Source organism: Falco punctatus (genome assembly GCF_963210335.1).
Source record: "Falco punctatus genome assembly, chromosome: 5".
In the NCBI taxonomy this organism is placed as follows: domain Eukaryota; kingdom Metazoa; phylum Chordata; class Aves; order Falconiformes; family Falconidae; genus Falco; species Falco punctatus.
In genome coordinates, this window is record NC_137584.1 from 17,788,363 (window position 1) to 17,806,834 (window position 18,472).

Consider the following 18,472-nt stretch of genomic DNA (forward strand, 5'->3'; position numbering starts at 1 on the left):
TGCTTACTTTTTTAATTTTGAGGTTTTGCAGGGTATTTTTTAAATAGTTACTCCATTGCATGGTTATCGAGGCACAATGGGCTCATGAGTTACAGAAAATACCCTAACATAAACGAACCACAGTTCTCATCCACTGACAGGAAAAGAGTTTTACTTAGTTCCTTACTAACAACCATTCCACTAGTACACTTAATAGCTGCGGGGAAAAAATGAAAAGACAAGTAATAAGCACCAACTGGTCTTTAAAAGCACAGTCCTTAGCAAAAATATTACTTTATAAATACCTCAGAAAGTTCCACCACCTTAAATAAGGGGGGGGGGGGGGGTTTGTCCCAAAATCAGTTTTGAGACACATCGAACAAACAACTAAGTAATAGAATATCAATGGTGAAGCCACTGCAGGTTTTTCATGTTTAGTCACACAGAGGTAGAATGTTTTAAAGTACCCTAGCAATCTTCAGAATTTCTGTACAATTGAATTCATACCTCAAAACACCTTTATAATTGGTCACTTTTTAAAGCATCTGTACATTTAAAGTCCCCTAGCACTACATGACACAACGTATATAAATCCAGAAGCTATCAAGTATAATCTAAAGACAACAGTGCAAGACTACTATGGCCTTGAAATTAAATACATAATTTAAGAGACTACGGGAGGGAGTAACTTCTCTAGCCAAGGCTTTCCACTGTTGTAAAACTTCCACCCCCCCCAAGGAACTCACCATGATAATCCCCTTGACTTGGTGGATTGGACATGATAATCTTCATGCAGCTGTACGGAGTATAATCAGTTCTCTTTCCTTCTTTCCCATAACTGTGGCGAATGCTGTAAGCATAACCTTTGTCAAACTAAATAAAAACAAAAGAAAAAGTTCTAATATATTGTGCCAGTGATTCTATCTGCTCTACAAATAGAAATATTGGGTAACAAAATAAATCTTCCAAACATTAAAACTGAGAAAAATAAAAACAGAGTTGCTTGCTGCTAGCTTTGATCTTTATATTACATAGACTTGTATATGCACATGTATATGTTTTACAGATGCATCACAGGAAAAGTGTTTAACTGTATGGATTTAAGGCCTTTTCAGCTGATGTGGCGATTGCTTTACAGATAAGATGACTTAAAGATCAAATTTTCAACCCTGTGATGTTAGTAAATGGAGGAAACAGAGTCATTTAAATCTTTCATAAATGCCCATAAATTGATTGCTTTATCAGGACAAAGAACAGAAATACAGGTTTCTTTAGTCAGATTCACACTCTTCTTCTCCCAAAGCATAATGCTTCACCTATACTTTATTTCAGCACTGAAGTTCAATTCATTAAATTCTAAAATGGAGTATACTTCACTTGTACAAAAGACGAAGGTTTTCGCAAATTTCTTTCATCTACTGATAGACTAACAACTCCTCCAATAAAATGAAATATTCTAAAGCAATATAGATGTAAATAAACATTTGTCTTGGCAGCTTGAGTACAGCGCTATCAATCTATCATTTTAGTTAAGTCCCATGGAGAACATTCAATGACATGAGTTCATGTTACTTTATACATGACAATAGGTGACATAAAATCTGTAGTAGAATCAGATAATTTATTATACGTATTCCATTGAGTTGCATAAGCTACTAGTAAGACACCAACACTTGTTCAAATACCATACTTATAGTGTTAAAAAACCCAAATAGGGTAAAATAATGAGGCATCATATTCAGAATTACACATCTTCAGTCTCTCTTTCACCCCAAAGAAGCTATAACAATACATAAAAGAACAACTGTGCTCTTGCTCAGTTCAAAATTTGAGCATTAACCTTATGTAAAGTTTGTGTCTGAACAAAAACAATTCCCGTAAAAATTTATGTTTTCTTCTCAAAACCACTTTAGAGTAATTTTTTTACTCTGGTATTTTCCTAATGTAAGACAATGTAATATATGGAGAAAAAACATTCAAGCATATAACTGGTAACACTGCTACTTCAAGGATACTCTCATTTCTACAGATAAAAGTAGTTCCCTGTCTGGCCTGTGGACTTCCACATAGTAATTCAAAATATTCATATAGCTATGAAATACAACTTGTTTTAGCAGATCAAGGTAAGAGAAAAATGAAGTGTATTTTTCTTCATATAAAACACTTTAATGTTTTTTTAAAATATAAATAATGCAAAATCCGTATCGTGATATGCAAATATGTAATACATATAATATATATAAAAATACACACAACCTTTAATAAAATCCTAAACTGCACTTGATTCAAAGGGTAAAAAAGAAACTCCTCTATCAAGATGCTGGTGATAATCAAGTCAATGTATCAAGAGTAATACTCTGCACTCGTTCCAAATAAGCTTTAAGACATCCAAAGCTCTGAACAAACATCGCCTAATTAATCCTTCCTGAGCATTTGACAAAGTGGCTTTATTTGAAAAGATTAAAGGAAAAGGAAAAGGGGGGAAGAAAAGAGAGAGTGAGAAGACGTAACATTGTTTTCCAGCATAGCCACAGGCGGGATCCAGCACATCAGAATATTCCTATCTAGTCAACCTTTTTGCTCAGGAGAGGAAAGAACTGCTTGGTTGAATAGTAAATGACCGCTATTTTTGCTAGCAACAGACTTGGGCTTACCAACTCTTCCTTAGAAAGAAGGTTAAGACTGTATGAGGATCTGCTCTAGGTGCGTGCACATACCCGCAAAGGGCTGGGGCAACAGGCACCCTCCCCTTAGCAGGGCAAGCAGCAGCTGCTGGCCGAGTTCTGCTGCTGCTCCTGCAGGAGCTGTAAACGGGGTATCTACTGAAAAACAGCAAACACCAAATACAAAGATGTGGGTATTTTAATTCCCAACCATTGAATGAACCTATTAAATTGAAGATGGAGTCTGTGCTCCTATAGCTACCTATTCTACCACCCAGCAGCTCTGGAAACTTTCCTCCTTCTTTGCAAAAGACGAATGAAAGCCTAATTCATTTACTTGACAAAGGCTATTTGAGCAAGCAGTTAAATTAAATTATTTTTTGTAAGGGAAAAGCAAATCTTGAATGCTTCAGGATGTATTGCTTAGTTTGCCAGAAAATCAACACCCCTCTTTAAAAGTCCTGTATACCAAAATCTTGAGCTGTATTTTTCACATCACTTGCCTTAATGCCCCTAGAAATTACTTTTACTAACTCATTATTTTATGCTGAGAAGCAGCTCTTGCAGTAAATAGAATCAACAGATACATAATAACACAACGTAGCTTTGGGACAGGTTGGATATTTTCTCATTGCTTTCTTGTAATCCTGTTGGGATCTCAAAGAGTTTTCGCAGTGGCAGATGGCGGCAACTAACACAGCGACATGGTGCAAGTTAGCATACGCGCAGGTACATGCTTCACTGAGAGCTCTCTCACCCTTGTGATTCAGCGTTTCTTACCAATGATCAAGGAAACAGGATTTTAGTAGTGCCAATATCCAACAGGCTGTGTGGTCATCCTTCGTGGGAAGAAACCATGAATTGCAGCCTTTCGTTTCAGAAAACACGCTGCGGAACAGCCTTCTCTGTACATTGGGGGATGAACTCAATGATCAGACTCATTCCTTCCTAATACTATTACTCTAGGATGTGCACATAAAAAGTCCCCCACAAGAGCAATCCCTTTTGCCAGCAAAACCACCAAGGTATAATTAGACATGTTTGAAATATGCAGAAACAAGATGACACAGGTAGGGAACAGTCCCTTCCTATCCATTCTAATGCCCCAAATTGAGGTGGTAGGATTTTCACAGTTCTTTGAACAAAATTATGTGCAGCACACGTCATGCATGTAGGTGTTTGCAGGGTCATTCTAACTGCTTACAAATTACTTCGTTATAAACTACTTCAGAAAACCAGTTTAAAAACCTGTAAAACTATTACAGTATATTTTAACTGCAATCTACCGTAAGGTCATTATGGCAAAAAAATGTAAAAGGTCAAAACTCAAATTAAGTGATTTGAAAAATCACTTTTTTGGTGATGGCCCTGTACCAATTTTTGAAGGTTTTATTGAAGCTTGATATGAACTTGCTCAACAATAATGATGCTGCAGGAGTGCATACATTCCCCTCGTACTCTGTACCAGTTTCCATTAAGACAAAAGAAAAGAATACAAAGGCAAAAAATTATTCTATTATCATAGGAAAACTGTATGCATATACATCCCACCATAATTTATGCTAAGTATCAATGGGAACTCACTGCCAAAGTTACAATAAAGCATCAATGTTAAAGCAACATCATTATACCATTGAGTATTTACATGTACTAGATCACCTACTGCTGGTAATACTTGAGAGCGGCAGCTCTTCAACTGTATGGCCCACATCTCAACTATTTTCATTATTTTGCCCCTGCTTAGCTCTCTGAGCTTTCCAAAACCTACAAGACATTTTTATTTTATGTGCTGGGTGGATGGTCCACAGCTTCGGTCAGGGAGAAATGGATCAAGAGGCAGATCTCATAAGCAATGAAATGGTCCACATTGAAGCCAAAAAGCTGAGGCAAAGACAACCCTTTAACAGCATCTCTATCAAAAATTGTCACTTTGATGTTGGAATGTGCAAATCTTGGGACTATCAGCAGTGTAAATTTTTGTTGTAAAAGACTGCAAGTCAACTGTCTGAACTTTAACTTGATCCCTGAAGATATCAAGTTTTTTTGAGGACTTCTCCTTCCTCCAGGTGTGGCTGTAACATGCACGTGACGCCTGGTCTGAAGTATACTGCTGACGACGAGTGGGTAGTTCTGAGTTTTAATGCATCGGTATTTCTTGTAATGAACCAAGATGTCCAGTATATTACACTGAACGCACTAACGATGATCCTGGGCATCCCGGAACAGGCAGCACTGAGGCTTTCTTAACACTTCTTCTCCCTATAAGAAACTAAGCTCTTAGCACTGAACCAGTAACCAAAACCAGAATCAAGGATGCTGGGGGACAGTTCACAGGGTATAGATGAGAGTACCGTAGCAAGGAACTCATGTTTTGCTTTTGTGCGGTATATCTACATGAGTATCAGAATAATGCAGATTAATTTGCCTTATAACCATTAAGACACACATACTGTATTAGACAGCCTTCATGAGAAGACATGCAAGTTATAAATTAAGGTATAAGTATAATAAAAAGGTATTTTTTAAAAATGGAGAAAGATATACAAGCTATAAATTTGCAACTGGTATAGCCTAATACCAGATTACTATGTTCCAGATAGGAATTTAAGAAAAATGTTACTTTCAATAAATTCTGATCACATAAATGCACACAAGATCTTTGGATATGGAATTATGATGTACATCAAATGGGCCACTTGGCAGGTATATGCTCTCCTTTGAAGAAAAGTTTTCATTGAACAAAACAGAAAGACAGGTCATGTGTGAATCGTAATTGTCAATTTGATACAACTGAATACACTTTCAAAAGAGAACAATAACAAGTGACATTCCCGAGGCATTCCAGCCACCGCAGAGTAAGTATCATGTCATCAGTGAGAATTACCTTCCTTTTATCACTCATCATATTTGCATATTAGTATCTGGAAATAGAACTAGGTCCTCCATAAATTTTGTTACCAATTCTGATATTCAGTGTGCATATTAGGGTGGAAAATAATTTGCTGACAGGTCATCCAAGCCCTGTGTGCTCAGGTTCACACTTCTGCAAAACTTTCATGTTTCATATTAACTACTTTTATATACTCATGTAAGTTTTTATGCTTCTATTCCTTACAGTACTGGGAGATTTATTTATTTAAAGTCTAACAACTAAGCAAAATGACTGCAGTAATTTTGTCTAGCTTCTTGGCTGGCCACCAGATTAGTTCCAACTCTGCAAAATTTGAAGAAGTAATGGTTTAACCATTTTTTTTTAAAAAACAGTCATTGGGTAATTTCCTGTCTAAAATTGTTGAGCCTGTATGGATAACTGCTTCAAACTCATAAATTTATCGCACACGCTTGTGTATCTTCTGAAATAATTGGTTCACTTTTTCATCCATTTCCTAGGCTCAAATCATTACTGCTGACACTGCTTAGTTGGCATATCTTTTTCCAAGCAACTTTTTTTTTTTTTTAAGCTCACTCTTAAAATAACCTCATCTTAAGGTTATTTTTTCCCAAGCACAGTTGTCATTTAGGAGCACAAATAAATGCTTCTCTATCTGCCAACAACAACAAAAAATTTCAATTTATCCTAAGTTCTCAACCCATAGCACAGTTTCTCCTTAAAGGTACAGATCAGAGATATCAGCTAAAATCAAGTCAGAAAATTCTAATAAGTTGCGTGGTGGTCATTACAGACTGATTCAAATCAAGTACAAAAAAATCCTTCTTCCTCTCCAATTTCAGGTTTTCCAACCCACATGAAGCAAGGCAACTTGGTGATGGCTCCATCTACCATAAGGAAATCAAAAGGTTTAACAATCTCCTTGTATACTACCCACAGGAGTGTAAACTGCGTGGCCGATGAACTAGTTTTTCAGCTACCCCAGACTACTCATGCAAAAATGTGACAATGTAGGCTTTTATTTACAGCAGTCTAAGATTGCCTTAATATAGCTTAGCTAAATATACAATTTACGTACACTGTTTTTCCACACATTTACATGGACCAAGACTTTGAACTAGGAAACGCATAAAATAAACCACAGCAGGCTGTCTTCTGCCTGAAGACGCTGCATAAAGTTACCAGCACAACACATCTTAAAGCCATCTCTCCTATAACAACGTGATTTTTCTTAGACACATACTTTGCCATCTATGAAAGATTGTATTAGCTACTTCAAGACATTGCAGTATTTCTTTCTGTATCTAAGTTATCAATACTTCTTTTTTTTTTTAGTCTCTTAATGGTTCATGTACATTATTTGAAATTATTCAGATACAGAAGAGGCATTTCAAAACTTTCCAGGTCCAAAGAAGAGATATTTCAATTCAGATTTGATTGATTGGAGCAAACAATGGAGGAGCTGATTTCAAACTGAAGTCTCTGAACAAGAAAATGGCACTGAACAAACTGTTCTTTTGTGGACTGACACTAAAATAAAGTTTCCATGGGTGTAACAGCTTGTGGAGGTCATAAAGGTGAAAGATACTTTAAAAACTACTTTAAACAACACTTTAGAGCATGTAAAATTATGACTTCATTTTAATGTTCACCGTTAAGAGTAGAAAAATACCAACACTAAGTGATTATTATAATATTTGACTCATTTATACTTCTAGTAAACTGAAATGTCTTTGTGATTACAGAATTATAGAGCAGTCTTTGTCTGAAGATTGTTTCTACAGAACATGATCTGATTCCCTTAGCATAATGTCCTAGCTCCTTGGCATAGTATCACCTATACATAGCATTTTTCTTCAATAAAACAATAGATGTATCTGAAAGAAATAAATCCTTTCCATATTACACTGCACTAATCTCCTAATTTTTATGGGATTGCAATGTGCAAGTCATTTCACATAGTACTCCACTAACTATACTAGTCATTTTCTCTAATATTGTTAATATTTTTTTAAAAATACAAACTTAGAAAAAGATAAAAATGCTACGTAGCTATGAATATCACTGGTTTTGTCCTCCCAAGAAACATTATTCTTCCTAAATATTTACTTAACCTACTGCAAAATTTTCAGGGAGTAAGACTACCAAAAAAAGAAAAATCTGAGAAAAAGAACTGCCATTTTACGACAAAAATCAGTTTGTGGGTGACAATTTCACCCATATCAGAATTCCACTAACAAATTAATACACCATCTTATTGAAAATATTGCAAGTTTCATGATGGTAGTTCAGAGTGTTACTGAACATAGAGGTGTAAATTCCTCGTCATTTAAAATGAAACAACTACACAAAGATACAGTCATGTTTATTAATTATAATCAAGATGTGTAAGAATATTATAGCAAGAAAATAAGTATTTTAGATGATAATTAACACTGAACAGGTGATGCAAACTTCTGTCACTTTGTTTTTAAATAGAAGAAACTATTCTTATTTTAAACAAAATTAAAACAAAGGCCAAATTAAAATGGCAATATTTGACAACACCATAAGAGGTATGTGCTTTTCTTAAGTATCTGTAAAAATACATTGGCACTTTCCTTCAAATAATAAATAAACAATAAATCCTATTACTGTAAACATGCTTTATTTTCAACAGATTTCTACAGACCATTCTCTACAGTTTTAAGGAGCTCAAGAAAAGTCATTCTAACATCAGAGAACAATCTTGAATCCTTTACTAAATATTTACTCCATAACACTCTCATTTAGAAAGTTTAGCATGAGATGAAAAAATATCCAATAACTAATTTCTAAACCAAGAGATTTCATCAGTCAGGTAAAAAACCCACACCATACTTCTGGTACTTCACCAGTTATAAGCACACCAACGCCTCTCAGATTGCTCTGCTGATGTTTTTCAATCAGTGTTTCTCACATTTCAATATTCAGAGAAGTTAACTGAGGGAAGTGTATCTTTTAGTAGAAGATAAGCAGTAAATTAGCAGGGCTACTCATTTCATCAGAAGTGGCAGACAGAATAAAAGTCCCCAAAACATACACAGACAAAGGAGAGCACAAAGCATTATCACTGAAAGAGATTAACTGTGTTAACAGATTGCAAACTAGACAGAAATGTGGCATGCGGTACAATAAAAAACGACTAACAAAGTTAAACAGAAGTAGAATAGTAACTAACTGTGCACATCTACAGAAGTAAGATTCAGCTCCAGGCATCTAAATCCAGACACCTCCCATTATTGTCAATGGAGGTCAATGCAATCAGAGGGGCCTCGGGAGCGATTAAATTTACCCTAATGTAGGCACCTAGAGGCTCATTAAATAAATCATTCTCTAGACACTATTGACTGTATAGGCTAGGCTAGATCTCTATTGATTGTAACGGCAGCTTAGGATCTCAGTGTAAAGAATACACATAACAACGAGAAAAGAAAATCAGTAAGTGTATCAGAATTGGGAGAAATCCATACTTACATCCATAACACTGCAGCACATATTATACAGGTTTTCAGGGAAGATCGGCAAAGACTGGCCAGAGAGTCTTGCAAAGTCCAAAACCTAAATTCCTACCGCTTATTCAAAGTCTATCAGTACTCTAAACAAGAGTGCTCACATATGATGTTCTGTACTGTAACCTAGATCAGCACGTACAATAAAAATGTAACATATAGGGAAGGAATAGGAAAGAAAACTGATGTCAGCATGGAGACATGTTGTCACTTTGTGAAGAATCCTGAAATATATCCAACTGGACTCTGGTTATAAGGCCAATCAGCAATAAAATGCAGGACTGGGACATGAGGTTCAAACTACATGCTGACGGAGGGTTTATTCTCAATAGCCCGTCCCATCACCTTAAAGCTGTGGATGAAAAGACAGAGGCATTCAGCAGACCAGACTGTTATAGGCCACAGCAGCAGCCAAATGGACTTTCAAAGAGATTTAGAGGAGAGCCACCACACTTGGCTCCAGCTCGTCCCTTAAATATTTGGGATCTTCTGCTTCACAGAAAATAGTCCAATGTGTTATCATGTCTAATTATTATCATATAACTCTAGCATAGCAGGCTCCTTCATTCTAGTAATGATAATTTTTCCTATATGGAAGGAGAAAGAGCATGTCAGAAAGCAAAGCTACCCAACCAGCCATACTACAAAACTAGAAATTAAATAGGGTATGATGACTCCCAGGTTGCTGGAACAGCAGAAGAGAAACTCACAAATGAGAGAAGTCCTGAGGAAAAACTGTCTCAGCCATTCCAGGCAATCAAAATTAGCCGGACCTGCCTCATTTTGAACAGGACTCTTGGCATTAAAACAACAGACACCTGTTCAACCACAGCACCAGAAGTGAGTCCAAAGGACAGTGCATTGATCTGCTCTTGAAGAGCATTGCTGCTGGCACGGGCTACAATTCACCTATGCTAGGGTGGTCTCAATTTCAAAGACTTCTGGACAAAGACAGAATACTGGAATTAATCCAAGGAAGTCTGTCTTATTATCCAATATTCTGGTGCTACTTGGTACGTTTTCCAGAGAGTCAAAAGATCTAAGCAAGTTCACCACAACAGCTGAAGTGTCTTGTTTTCAAAGATCATCTCCTGACACAGTGGAAGACCTTATGTGCTCACTGAACTGTTTGTATTTTACAAGCTGGTTGAACTATGCAGCATTCCCTAAATATGCAATCTTTGAGGCAGACTCTGGAAGGTTTTGCACACCATTTGGACTACTTAAACCACAGAAGTGTTCTTCCCTTTTAAAACCATGCATATTGCATAGGGAGTTTACCTGAGCGAGCTCCCTATCTTTGACTGATTATATTACTGAATTACTTCATTAATTTATTACTGCATGCCCTTGCAAGCACCTTTGCAGTGTAGTAATGTTATTAAGAATCCTTTACAGATTGTTACTCCTTTATCTACACACTGATCAGAACCACATCTGAAACCAAGTCCAGCACTAGATGACAAAAAGTATATAAGAAGCAAGGTGAGTTAAAAAAACACAGGCAGGCCTTCTTCACTGATCACCAAGATCGAATGGTAAATTGCTGTTACCCTCAGGTTCTAACAGGCCACCAGTAAAGCAGTCCTCTTTCATCAGAAATCTTGTGACTGACCCAATCTAGTCTGTAACAAGATACAGTAATGTCCAAGAAATTCAATTTTACCCTAAGCCTCAGATTTGCAGAAGCGGCAGCATCACTCAAAGAGATCACTCAAAAGTATCTTGAGCTGAAGAATATCCCTTCAAACAATCCAAGTGACAAAGTTATCAAAATGTGATACAACTCTGGCAAAAAACTTGCCTTTTACTGAGAAATGGTTAAACCTCTTGGACAAGGATCATGGTCAGAACAGAAAGATATTAAGTCTCCAATCATGTAATGTCTCGCCATACCAACAAATCCCCAATATAAGTGTAGATAGAAAAAAAAATTAAAACAGAAAAAAATCAAATAATTCTTAAAACAAAACTGTAAGGAGGCTGAGTAATGAAAATGTTTCCTCAGATTGATAACTATTCCTGAAGTCTACTCTTGAAATAGGTACATTTCACTTTTTTGTTGCAGTCATAAAAGAATGACAAAACCAAGGTATTAAAACACAAAACTGTACAGACACTTGATGTTTGCCTACCCTTTTGAACATAAACTAAGTATCAGAGCTCTCCGAACAGCACAGTTTGGCTCAAGAACACCTGCATTCCCTCTGCAAAAAGTTTGCTGGAAAAAAAAAAAATCTCTATTAACAGCAAAATAAAGGACAAAAATCACATTTTAAGATGATGATCAAAGGAAATGGAAGTGCAGAAAACCAGATGTTAGTCCTTGCTGTCATAATAAGAACTGCTTGTTAAAGACCCTTTTATAGTCTATGTTATACACAGAGTGCACCATAATCAAGACATATTTGAACTCCTGACTGCAAGTACAACATGAGCCTTTCTGCATTCAATGACAGAAAAAAGCTTCTTTTTAAATACACAAGACTATTTTGCTTTTTTAAAAAAAACTATTGTTAATTCATCATTAATTAAAAGATGATTAACTGCAGGGAAAAGGCAAACAAAAATAAAGAAGCTCTACTGCCAGACTGCTTTGAACTGTCTCAGGAAAAGTAACGTGCACCCCATTTTTTAGTGCCTGCTGTAAGGTTCTAAAAATAGGGAAATAACTCTGGTAACAAAATACAAGAAAGAGTCCAACTATGGTAGTCCACCTAAGAAAAAAAAAAAAAAACCACCTTTCTTGTTTACAAAAAAAATTCCTCAGAGTTTCACTGGTACTGCCCCAGTCCTCATGCCCCAAACTCAACTCCATTAAGTAGATTAATTAGAAAATGAAAGAAAAAAAACCACTGAAATTTAAACAGCAAAACTTGCCATAAAGACCACTAAATTCTGCTCCCCAGTGTACAGCAGATTTTTCTCCTTGTGTGAGTGGACTTAATTAAGAAGGGACATCGGGAACAGGAAAAGCTCAGAGCACACCACATCATGCAGAATTCAGTTTCACAGCTAAACAGCACTGTACGTTTCAATATAAAATCAGAACCTAACCTCCTTTCAAGAAGTAGTAACCTCTATAACGTTGAAATACTTAAGGTCTATCATAGTAATTCAACTTCCCTAAGTCAATATATTAAATTTCTGAAACATAAATTGTGCATAGCACAAGTAACATATAAAAGAGCTGCCCTGTCTTTATTCATGAGATTCAATAGATTTCAAAGACATGCGGCAGAAAGTTAAACCAATTCTGAAAGTAAAAATACATTTTTATTTACATCGTGGCTAAGCGGTATATCAGCGGAGTGCACATTTGATGCAACATGCTGCTTTTCTGGATGGCTGAATATGAATTTTACTGGCTGAATACAGACAAATGGAATATGACAGCTATATGATATTACAACAATTACTTGCACATTATCAAAAGAGAAGACCAAGTATACAGGATTCTGGGTTTTGTTTTCAAAGCCAGTTTATGCGATAACAGAAAACCTAAACATTGACTAAAGTAATTTTAAAATATTCTTTCAAACAATTATATCAAGATTAATAAACCGTTCTATCAAAACTTTTCTGTTGAAAAAGCACAGGAACACAACTGAAAGAGACGTGCTGTGTCATTCAACTTGTTCTGGAAGTTAACAAAAAGATACAGATGAACAGACTTGCATCTCAGAAACAGTTAGGCCCTGCCCCAGAACTTGGGGTAAATAGCTGAAGAGCTTAAATACATTATTGGTGGTGTGTGGGGAAACATACAGCAGGCATTTTTTAGCAGATGGCTGTCAAGAGAGGGCTGTATGGTTAAGAAGGCGTTCAACAGAGCCTGCTAAAGACCACATTTAGTGACACAGAAATCTGGCAACCAGATAGGCAAACCCATCTATTACTTTTCTTTAAATGTCACAGACTTCCTTGCTGCTGCTGTGATGGCTAATAAAACAGAAATGTCTTCTGACAAGTACATGGTCTTTCTACAGTGATAATAAAGTGCAAGTTTGAAAGCGGTTCAAGAGTACAAAGGGAATCTTAGAGAATTGAAAGTCTAGCTTTAACATCCATTTTTATACATTCTATTCTGAAAAGATACTAAAGTATGGGAAGAGAACGTGTGTTGCTGGGAATGAAACAAGTCATGAGAGAGCAGATTCTCTTAATCCAGATTAGTTTTAGTACAGGAAAGATACTTATTGCTTTCATTCTTCTCAGTGCAAGAACCTTATCGCTAACCTGCTCATATACGAGATTACTAAATACAGATTTCAGTGCCTAATATGGAACAACTATGGAAACTATTCCTATTTCTTTTTATGGTAGTACAGTACAATTAAAAAACATCACTAAAATTATGCCAGCACTGTAATGAATGTCCTGGAAGAAAGATTATGTAGCTAGAGCTCTTCTCCGTCCCTAAGACACGCCACAGGATGAAAGACCATTCAAAATTTTCCCTTATAATGTAAGTCAGATGATGAAAACTGAAAATCAAAAAGACAGATACATGTTTAACAGGTTAAAAAAAAAAAAAGGCTGAACAAATTAAAGTACTTTAAAGTGAATAATCATAGGAAAACACCACCATAACTTTGGCTTCAAAACAAAGACTGGAGAATTCCAGTTTTAACAGAAATAACTGAGAAATCTGGTAGCAACCAAAAAAAGGACTGTGTTTGCAGTGAAAGAGCAACACACAGAGCTCTTACTATTTTTTTATATTTATATATATATCATATATTACTTATTACTGCAATTCCTAGAATATTTATGTGCCCAGACAGTAACTTCCCAGTATATCATAGTCTAGAATCATTTTATGTTTTCTAGCACATAATCATCAGTTGTGGTCTAAGTAACACCCATGAAACAAAACTACAGTGAAAAATAATGTTGTTATACTAGGCATATTTAATTTAAGAAATACTGCTTTGAGGTTTTGAATCTGTTATACAAAAATTAAGATTTTTTTAAATTCTAAGGGTTTTTAAAAAAGTTTCTGTAACAAAAATACTGTTTTATGAAAAAAGTTACTATATAAAATGACAGAGAAACAGATTCTTGTCAATATTCAGTATGCTTAGCTGTAAGATACGCTGGTATGCTGATTAGTAATTTAAGGCTTGAGAAAAGAAAGTTTCAGAGGGAAATACACAAAAATATGCTTGAGTTTAATATGCATCTACATTAGCTACAGGGTATAATAAACTACAGTGCTCTCTTAAATCTACATAATTATGTCCCAAAGATAATTTCTCTTTAGTATCCTTAACTTTACCAATAAACTGGTAAGGACCTTGGGTTTAAAAGGTCAGGCAATATTGTTTTAAAGTAAAATACATCCTTACAAGTGAAAAGGTAAAAAAAAAAAAAAAAAAAGTTAAGGTTTTGGTTTGGTTTTGTTCCTTCTAGTGGTCAGAACTTCAGATGTGGCAAGCAAAACAAAATTCTAATGTACACTGAAAGAAAACCAAGTGAAGTTGCAGTTTCCCTTTAGCAGTGAATATTCTACCTGCAAGGTTAAATACCACCCAAGTTAACTAGTTCAATTCAATAGCACAACATTATGCACCACTTACCAGGTATTACTATTCTTACTCCAATTTTTAAAAATTCTGCATACAGTTATACATATATAGCCTCCACATGATTTATACAGGTACATACACACAGTACATATATATATATATATTCATTCATTTATATATTTGTATAAAGTCGTAAGTTAACAATATCTTTTCAGTGATGATTAATATACATTGCATATGGGCAGAAATTGTGAAAAAATTATTACTTTCATATTTTGCTGAAATGATAGGACATTTCTACCATGTATCGCAAAGAACATCTACTCCTACATTCACATACGATTTCTCATCGTCTGACTTCTTATATGTCAACTGGAACTATGATGTGCTTCATTTACTTGCTTAATTTGAAAAAAAAACCCTAAAATGGACTACGAGAGAAACAGCCGCGGTACACATGTCTATATTCTTCATTTAATAAAAAGGTCAGAGCAGCAATTATCTACAAACTTGCACACATTTCTCCAAGTATTGTGAACAACATAGATGTTTGCAGTAAATACCTTTGCAACAAAGTCAGGATTTCCTGTCTGGCAGAAAAGTAGAAATAGTACCAACTGCTTTGCAAAACTTGCATTACTAATCACATCATGCAGTAATGTCCATAAATACAAGATGGCATGTTACTTTTAGTGACAGCAATTCCATATTATTATTTAACTGTAAGTCCTAATAAAAAAATCACAGTCTGATGCAAACAACTTCCAACTATTTTGATTTGATCTCACGATGCTTAATTAAACAGGAAGCAAACAGCTATCTCTAGCTCTAATGAGTCGAGCAAATTTTCTGCAGCCTTTCCAGAATGATTGCGTCCACAACACTAAAGAGAATTAACACTGACAACGCTGGTAGTGACTTGCCCCTAGCCACAGGTGAGGGTTATACTTTTACAGGCTTTGCTAGTATTCTCTACATTTGATACAGTCAGTGAGGAATCTTATCCCAGCTCCTTCCTACGACCTAGCAGAATTTAACAGGACTCTGGAAGAAGTTATTCGCATTTGATCACAGAGTCATTTAGGCTGGAAAAAGAGTTATTCAACCATTAACCTAGCACTGCCAAGTCCACCACTAAACCACATCCCTAAGTACCGCACTTGGAATACAATCAAATACAACTCCTATAAGCATGCTTTCTCAGCCCTCCTATTTCCAGGATCCATTACAGATCTCTTTCCTACTGCTTTGGTTAATAGGTATACAAAACCAAAGAAATCAAAGCAAACTAGTATTTCAGCAATATGCCAACACTACTCATCTGATTCAAACTTCTGCAGTGCTCCACAAGAGAAGGGAATACAATGCTAACAAGAATAAATGAATGCACACACAGACACAAAAGGACAAATTCCCATCAATAAAAGACAACTTTAAATCAAAATAATATATAATAACAAGAATCTTGCAGAGACTTAACATACATACTGTGATACACTTAATGCCAAAAATAACCCAATTTTAATAGCAATTGAAGGTTATTTCCGTTCAGCTAAGGACGGATATTATTATTATTACTTGGACTAAACTCCATGGCCAGATCACAGAGGTTTTGCAGGAAATTCCTAATTTTCAGATGCAGCTCTAACCATTCATATGTAACCAAATGGAGAAGAATAATAGCTGTCCACAGCATAAAGTCCTCAGGATTTTCAGTTATTTGCATCCAACATCACACTGCTGCTTATTAGCAAATTACCATAGCCAAAGGAAAGAAAACATCTTTTTCCAGCTACAACCAAGAAAGCTGAACTAATTCAGCTTGACTCAGATGCAACAACAATCCATGCATTTACAGCTTCAAGTCATGCTTTTCATTCTCATGCCTAGTTGTATAAATTGTGATTATAAAACAAATTCACTCAAAAACTTCTTCTGCATAATTTTTATTAAAATGTAAAACAAACCGCAGACTATCCTCTTCAGTCAAGATCATGCAAGCTAATTGATCTCAGCATGACATCTCTTCACATGAAATACCACTTTCAACAACAGTTATGTCCCATTTGAACAATGCACCTGTTAACATCCAAGCTTCAATTTCTATGCAAACAAAACATTAAGGAAACTATACGAAAGGAGTAGATCTCATGATGATTGATTCACTACCATAAAGCTGATTTCTCAAAACTAATGTGACTGACGTGAGTTCAGATTATGGACATTTTTAAGACTGTTCAACTCCTAACAACTAGCATCTTGGTTGAGTCACTTCAGTTTTGCACAAATACTCTGATTGCATAGACCTGGCTGTTCAGAGGGATGCCACAAAGGATTATACTAACAGCAAAACAACCAACCAACACACCAACCCCAAACCAAAACCACACAAAAGAACTTGGGAATAGTGAAATCTGAAAGTCTGTTTCTTTAGCCTTCGGGGTTGAAATTAAAATTAAATCTTAATTTTTATTTCAAGCCTACATGCCTAGGATCACTTGGACCACCTACTGTTTTGAAACCCCTGTAACAATTGCACATTACTGTTTTTTTCTTCAAACTTGCATTTAAGGAAAAGGTTTAATGCAAATTCAACAGTAAGTTTGGGAATCAAAATGAGTCATGTACATGGAAATGCATTTTCATGTTTTTTCTGATAATTAAATCACTTCTAGCCTGAGCTGTTTGTAGAATACAAAAAACATTTGGAAACATATCATAAAAGTATTTTGACTTTCTGAGCATAAAGAAAGGTAAGCTAGGTAAGCATAGCCATTCAACATATAATAATGTTATGAATAGAATGTCATTTTGCCAATACAGAATAAAAGTGATTCACTCAGTCTTTAAAATTCACTTGTTTTTTCTCACTAAAACTACAGAATGAAATGACAATTTCCAAATAACGAAAGAGAAATACAGACAGCAAGTCGTTCTACTGAAGCTAATTTTTACATTCACTGGTAGAATGCAAAAAAAAAATTCTATTTCTTTTTATGATAAGTTTAACACAAAAAGAGAATTTAATCAAGACTATCTAAGTCCCCTGACAACCAATGAAAACAAAGGCAATATGCTTAACTATATTAATGCCTTGGTACCACGACATACTCTTCCACTTCCACAGAATTCAGAGGGATAAGATTTTACAGGTAATATATGCTGCATTTTTATTACTTTTTTTTTTTATATCCTCGAAGACAGCAAACATTTTCTTAAAGTTCTATAATAGCCTTTATACATCTCAGGAAAATTCAAGCCTGACCATCTACTTGCATTATAGTACTACTGATGTCCAATTAAAAAAAGATCAGATTGTAATCTGATTATATCTTTATCCTTTAGAGGTTAAATATTGTGTCTTGCTGTTCAACATGTCACTTTAGGCTGCAGATTTGTAAAGTTTAAATAACTGAATAATAGAAGTAGCGAATGACATTCAATTAGAGAATTCTAATTAAGAATGTGACAGAACAAAGATCTTTTTCTGATTTATGAATCAAAATATGTTCCTGAAACAGTAGGCATCATTACGCAATATAAAGAGGGCAAGTAAAAAAAACAATCTAGCTGCAAACCAACCCCCAAGTCTCAAACAAATGAGAGAGTAAAAAAGCAAAACCAAATGTAACCAACCGACCGATAAAGAAAATATTCCTACGGATTTAAGGAGGTGGAGGTTGTTTCAAAGAACCACCATATCATCCAAACATTATAAATTGCACTGGGGATAGTCCTGTTCGCTGAAAAGCACTGCCTTGCAGATTATGAAGTGCCTATTTCTATTTTCATTTAAATACACGGAGTTATTTTATAATTGTATAGACCTACAAAGCATTATAGCATAAGCACTTCTAATTTACATCTCTACATTATATG

General features: G+C 35.3%; 1 protein-coding gene across 1 annotated transcript in view; it reads right to left on the reverse strand.

The window, feature by feature from the left end:
• PRIM2 (DNA primase subunit 2) overlaps positions 1-18,472 on the reverse strand; it is a 125,620-nt gene that overhangs the window by 21,199 nt on the left and 85,949 nt on the right. The window contains exon 11 of the mRNA XM_080389902.1: positions 726-852. Coding sequence (XP_080246028.1) covers positions 726-852 — 127 coding nt within the window. The remainder of the gene's footprint in view (positions 1-725; positions 853-18,472) is intronic.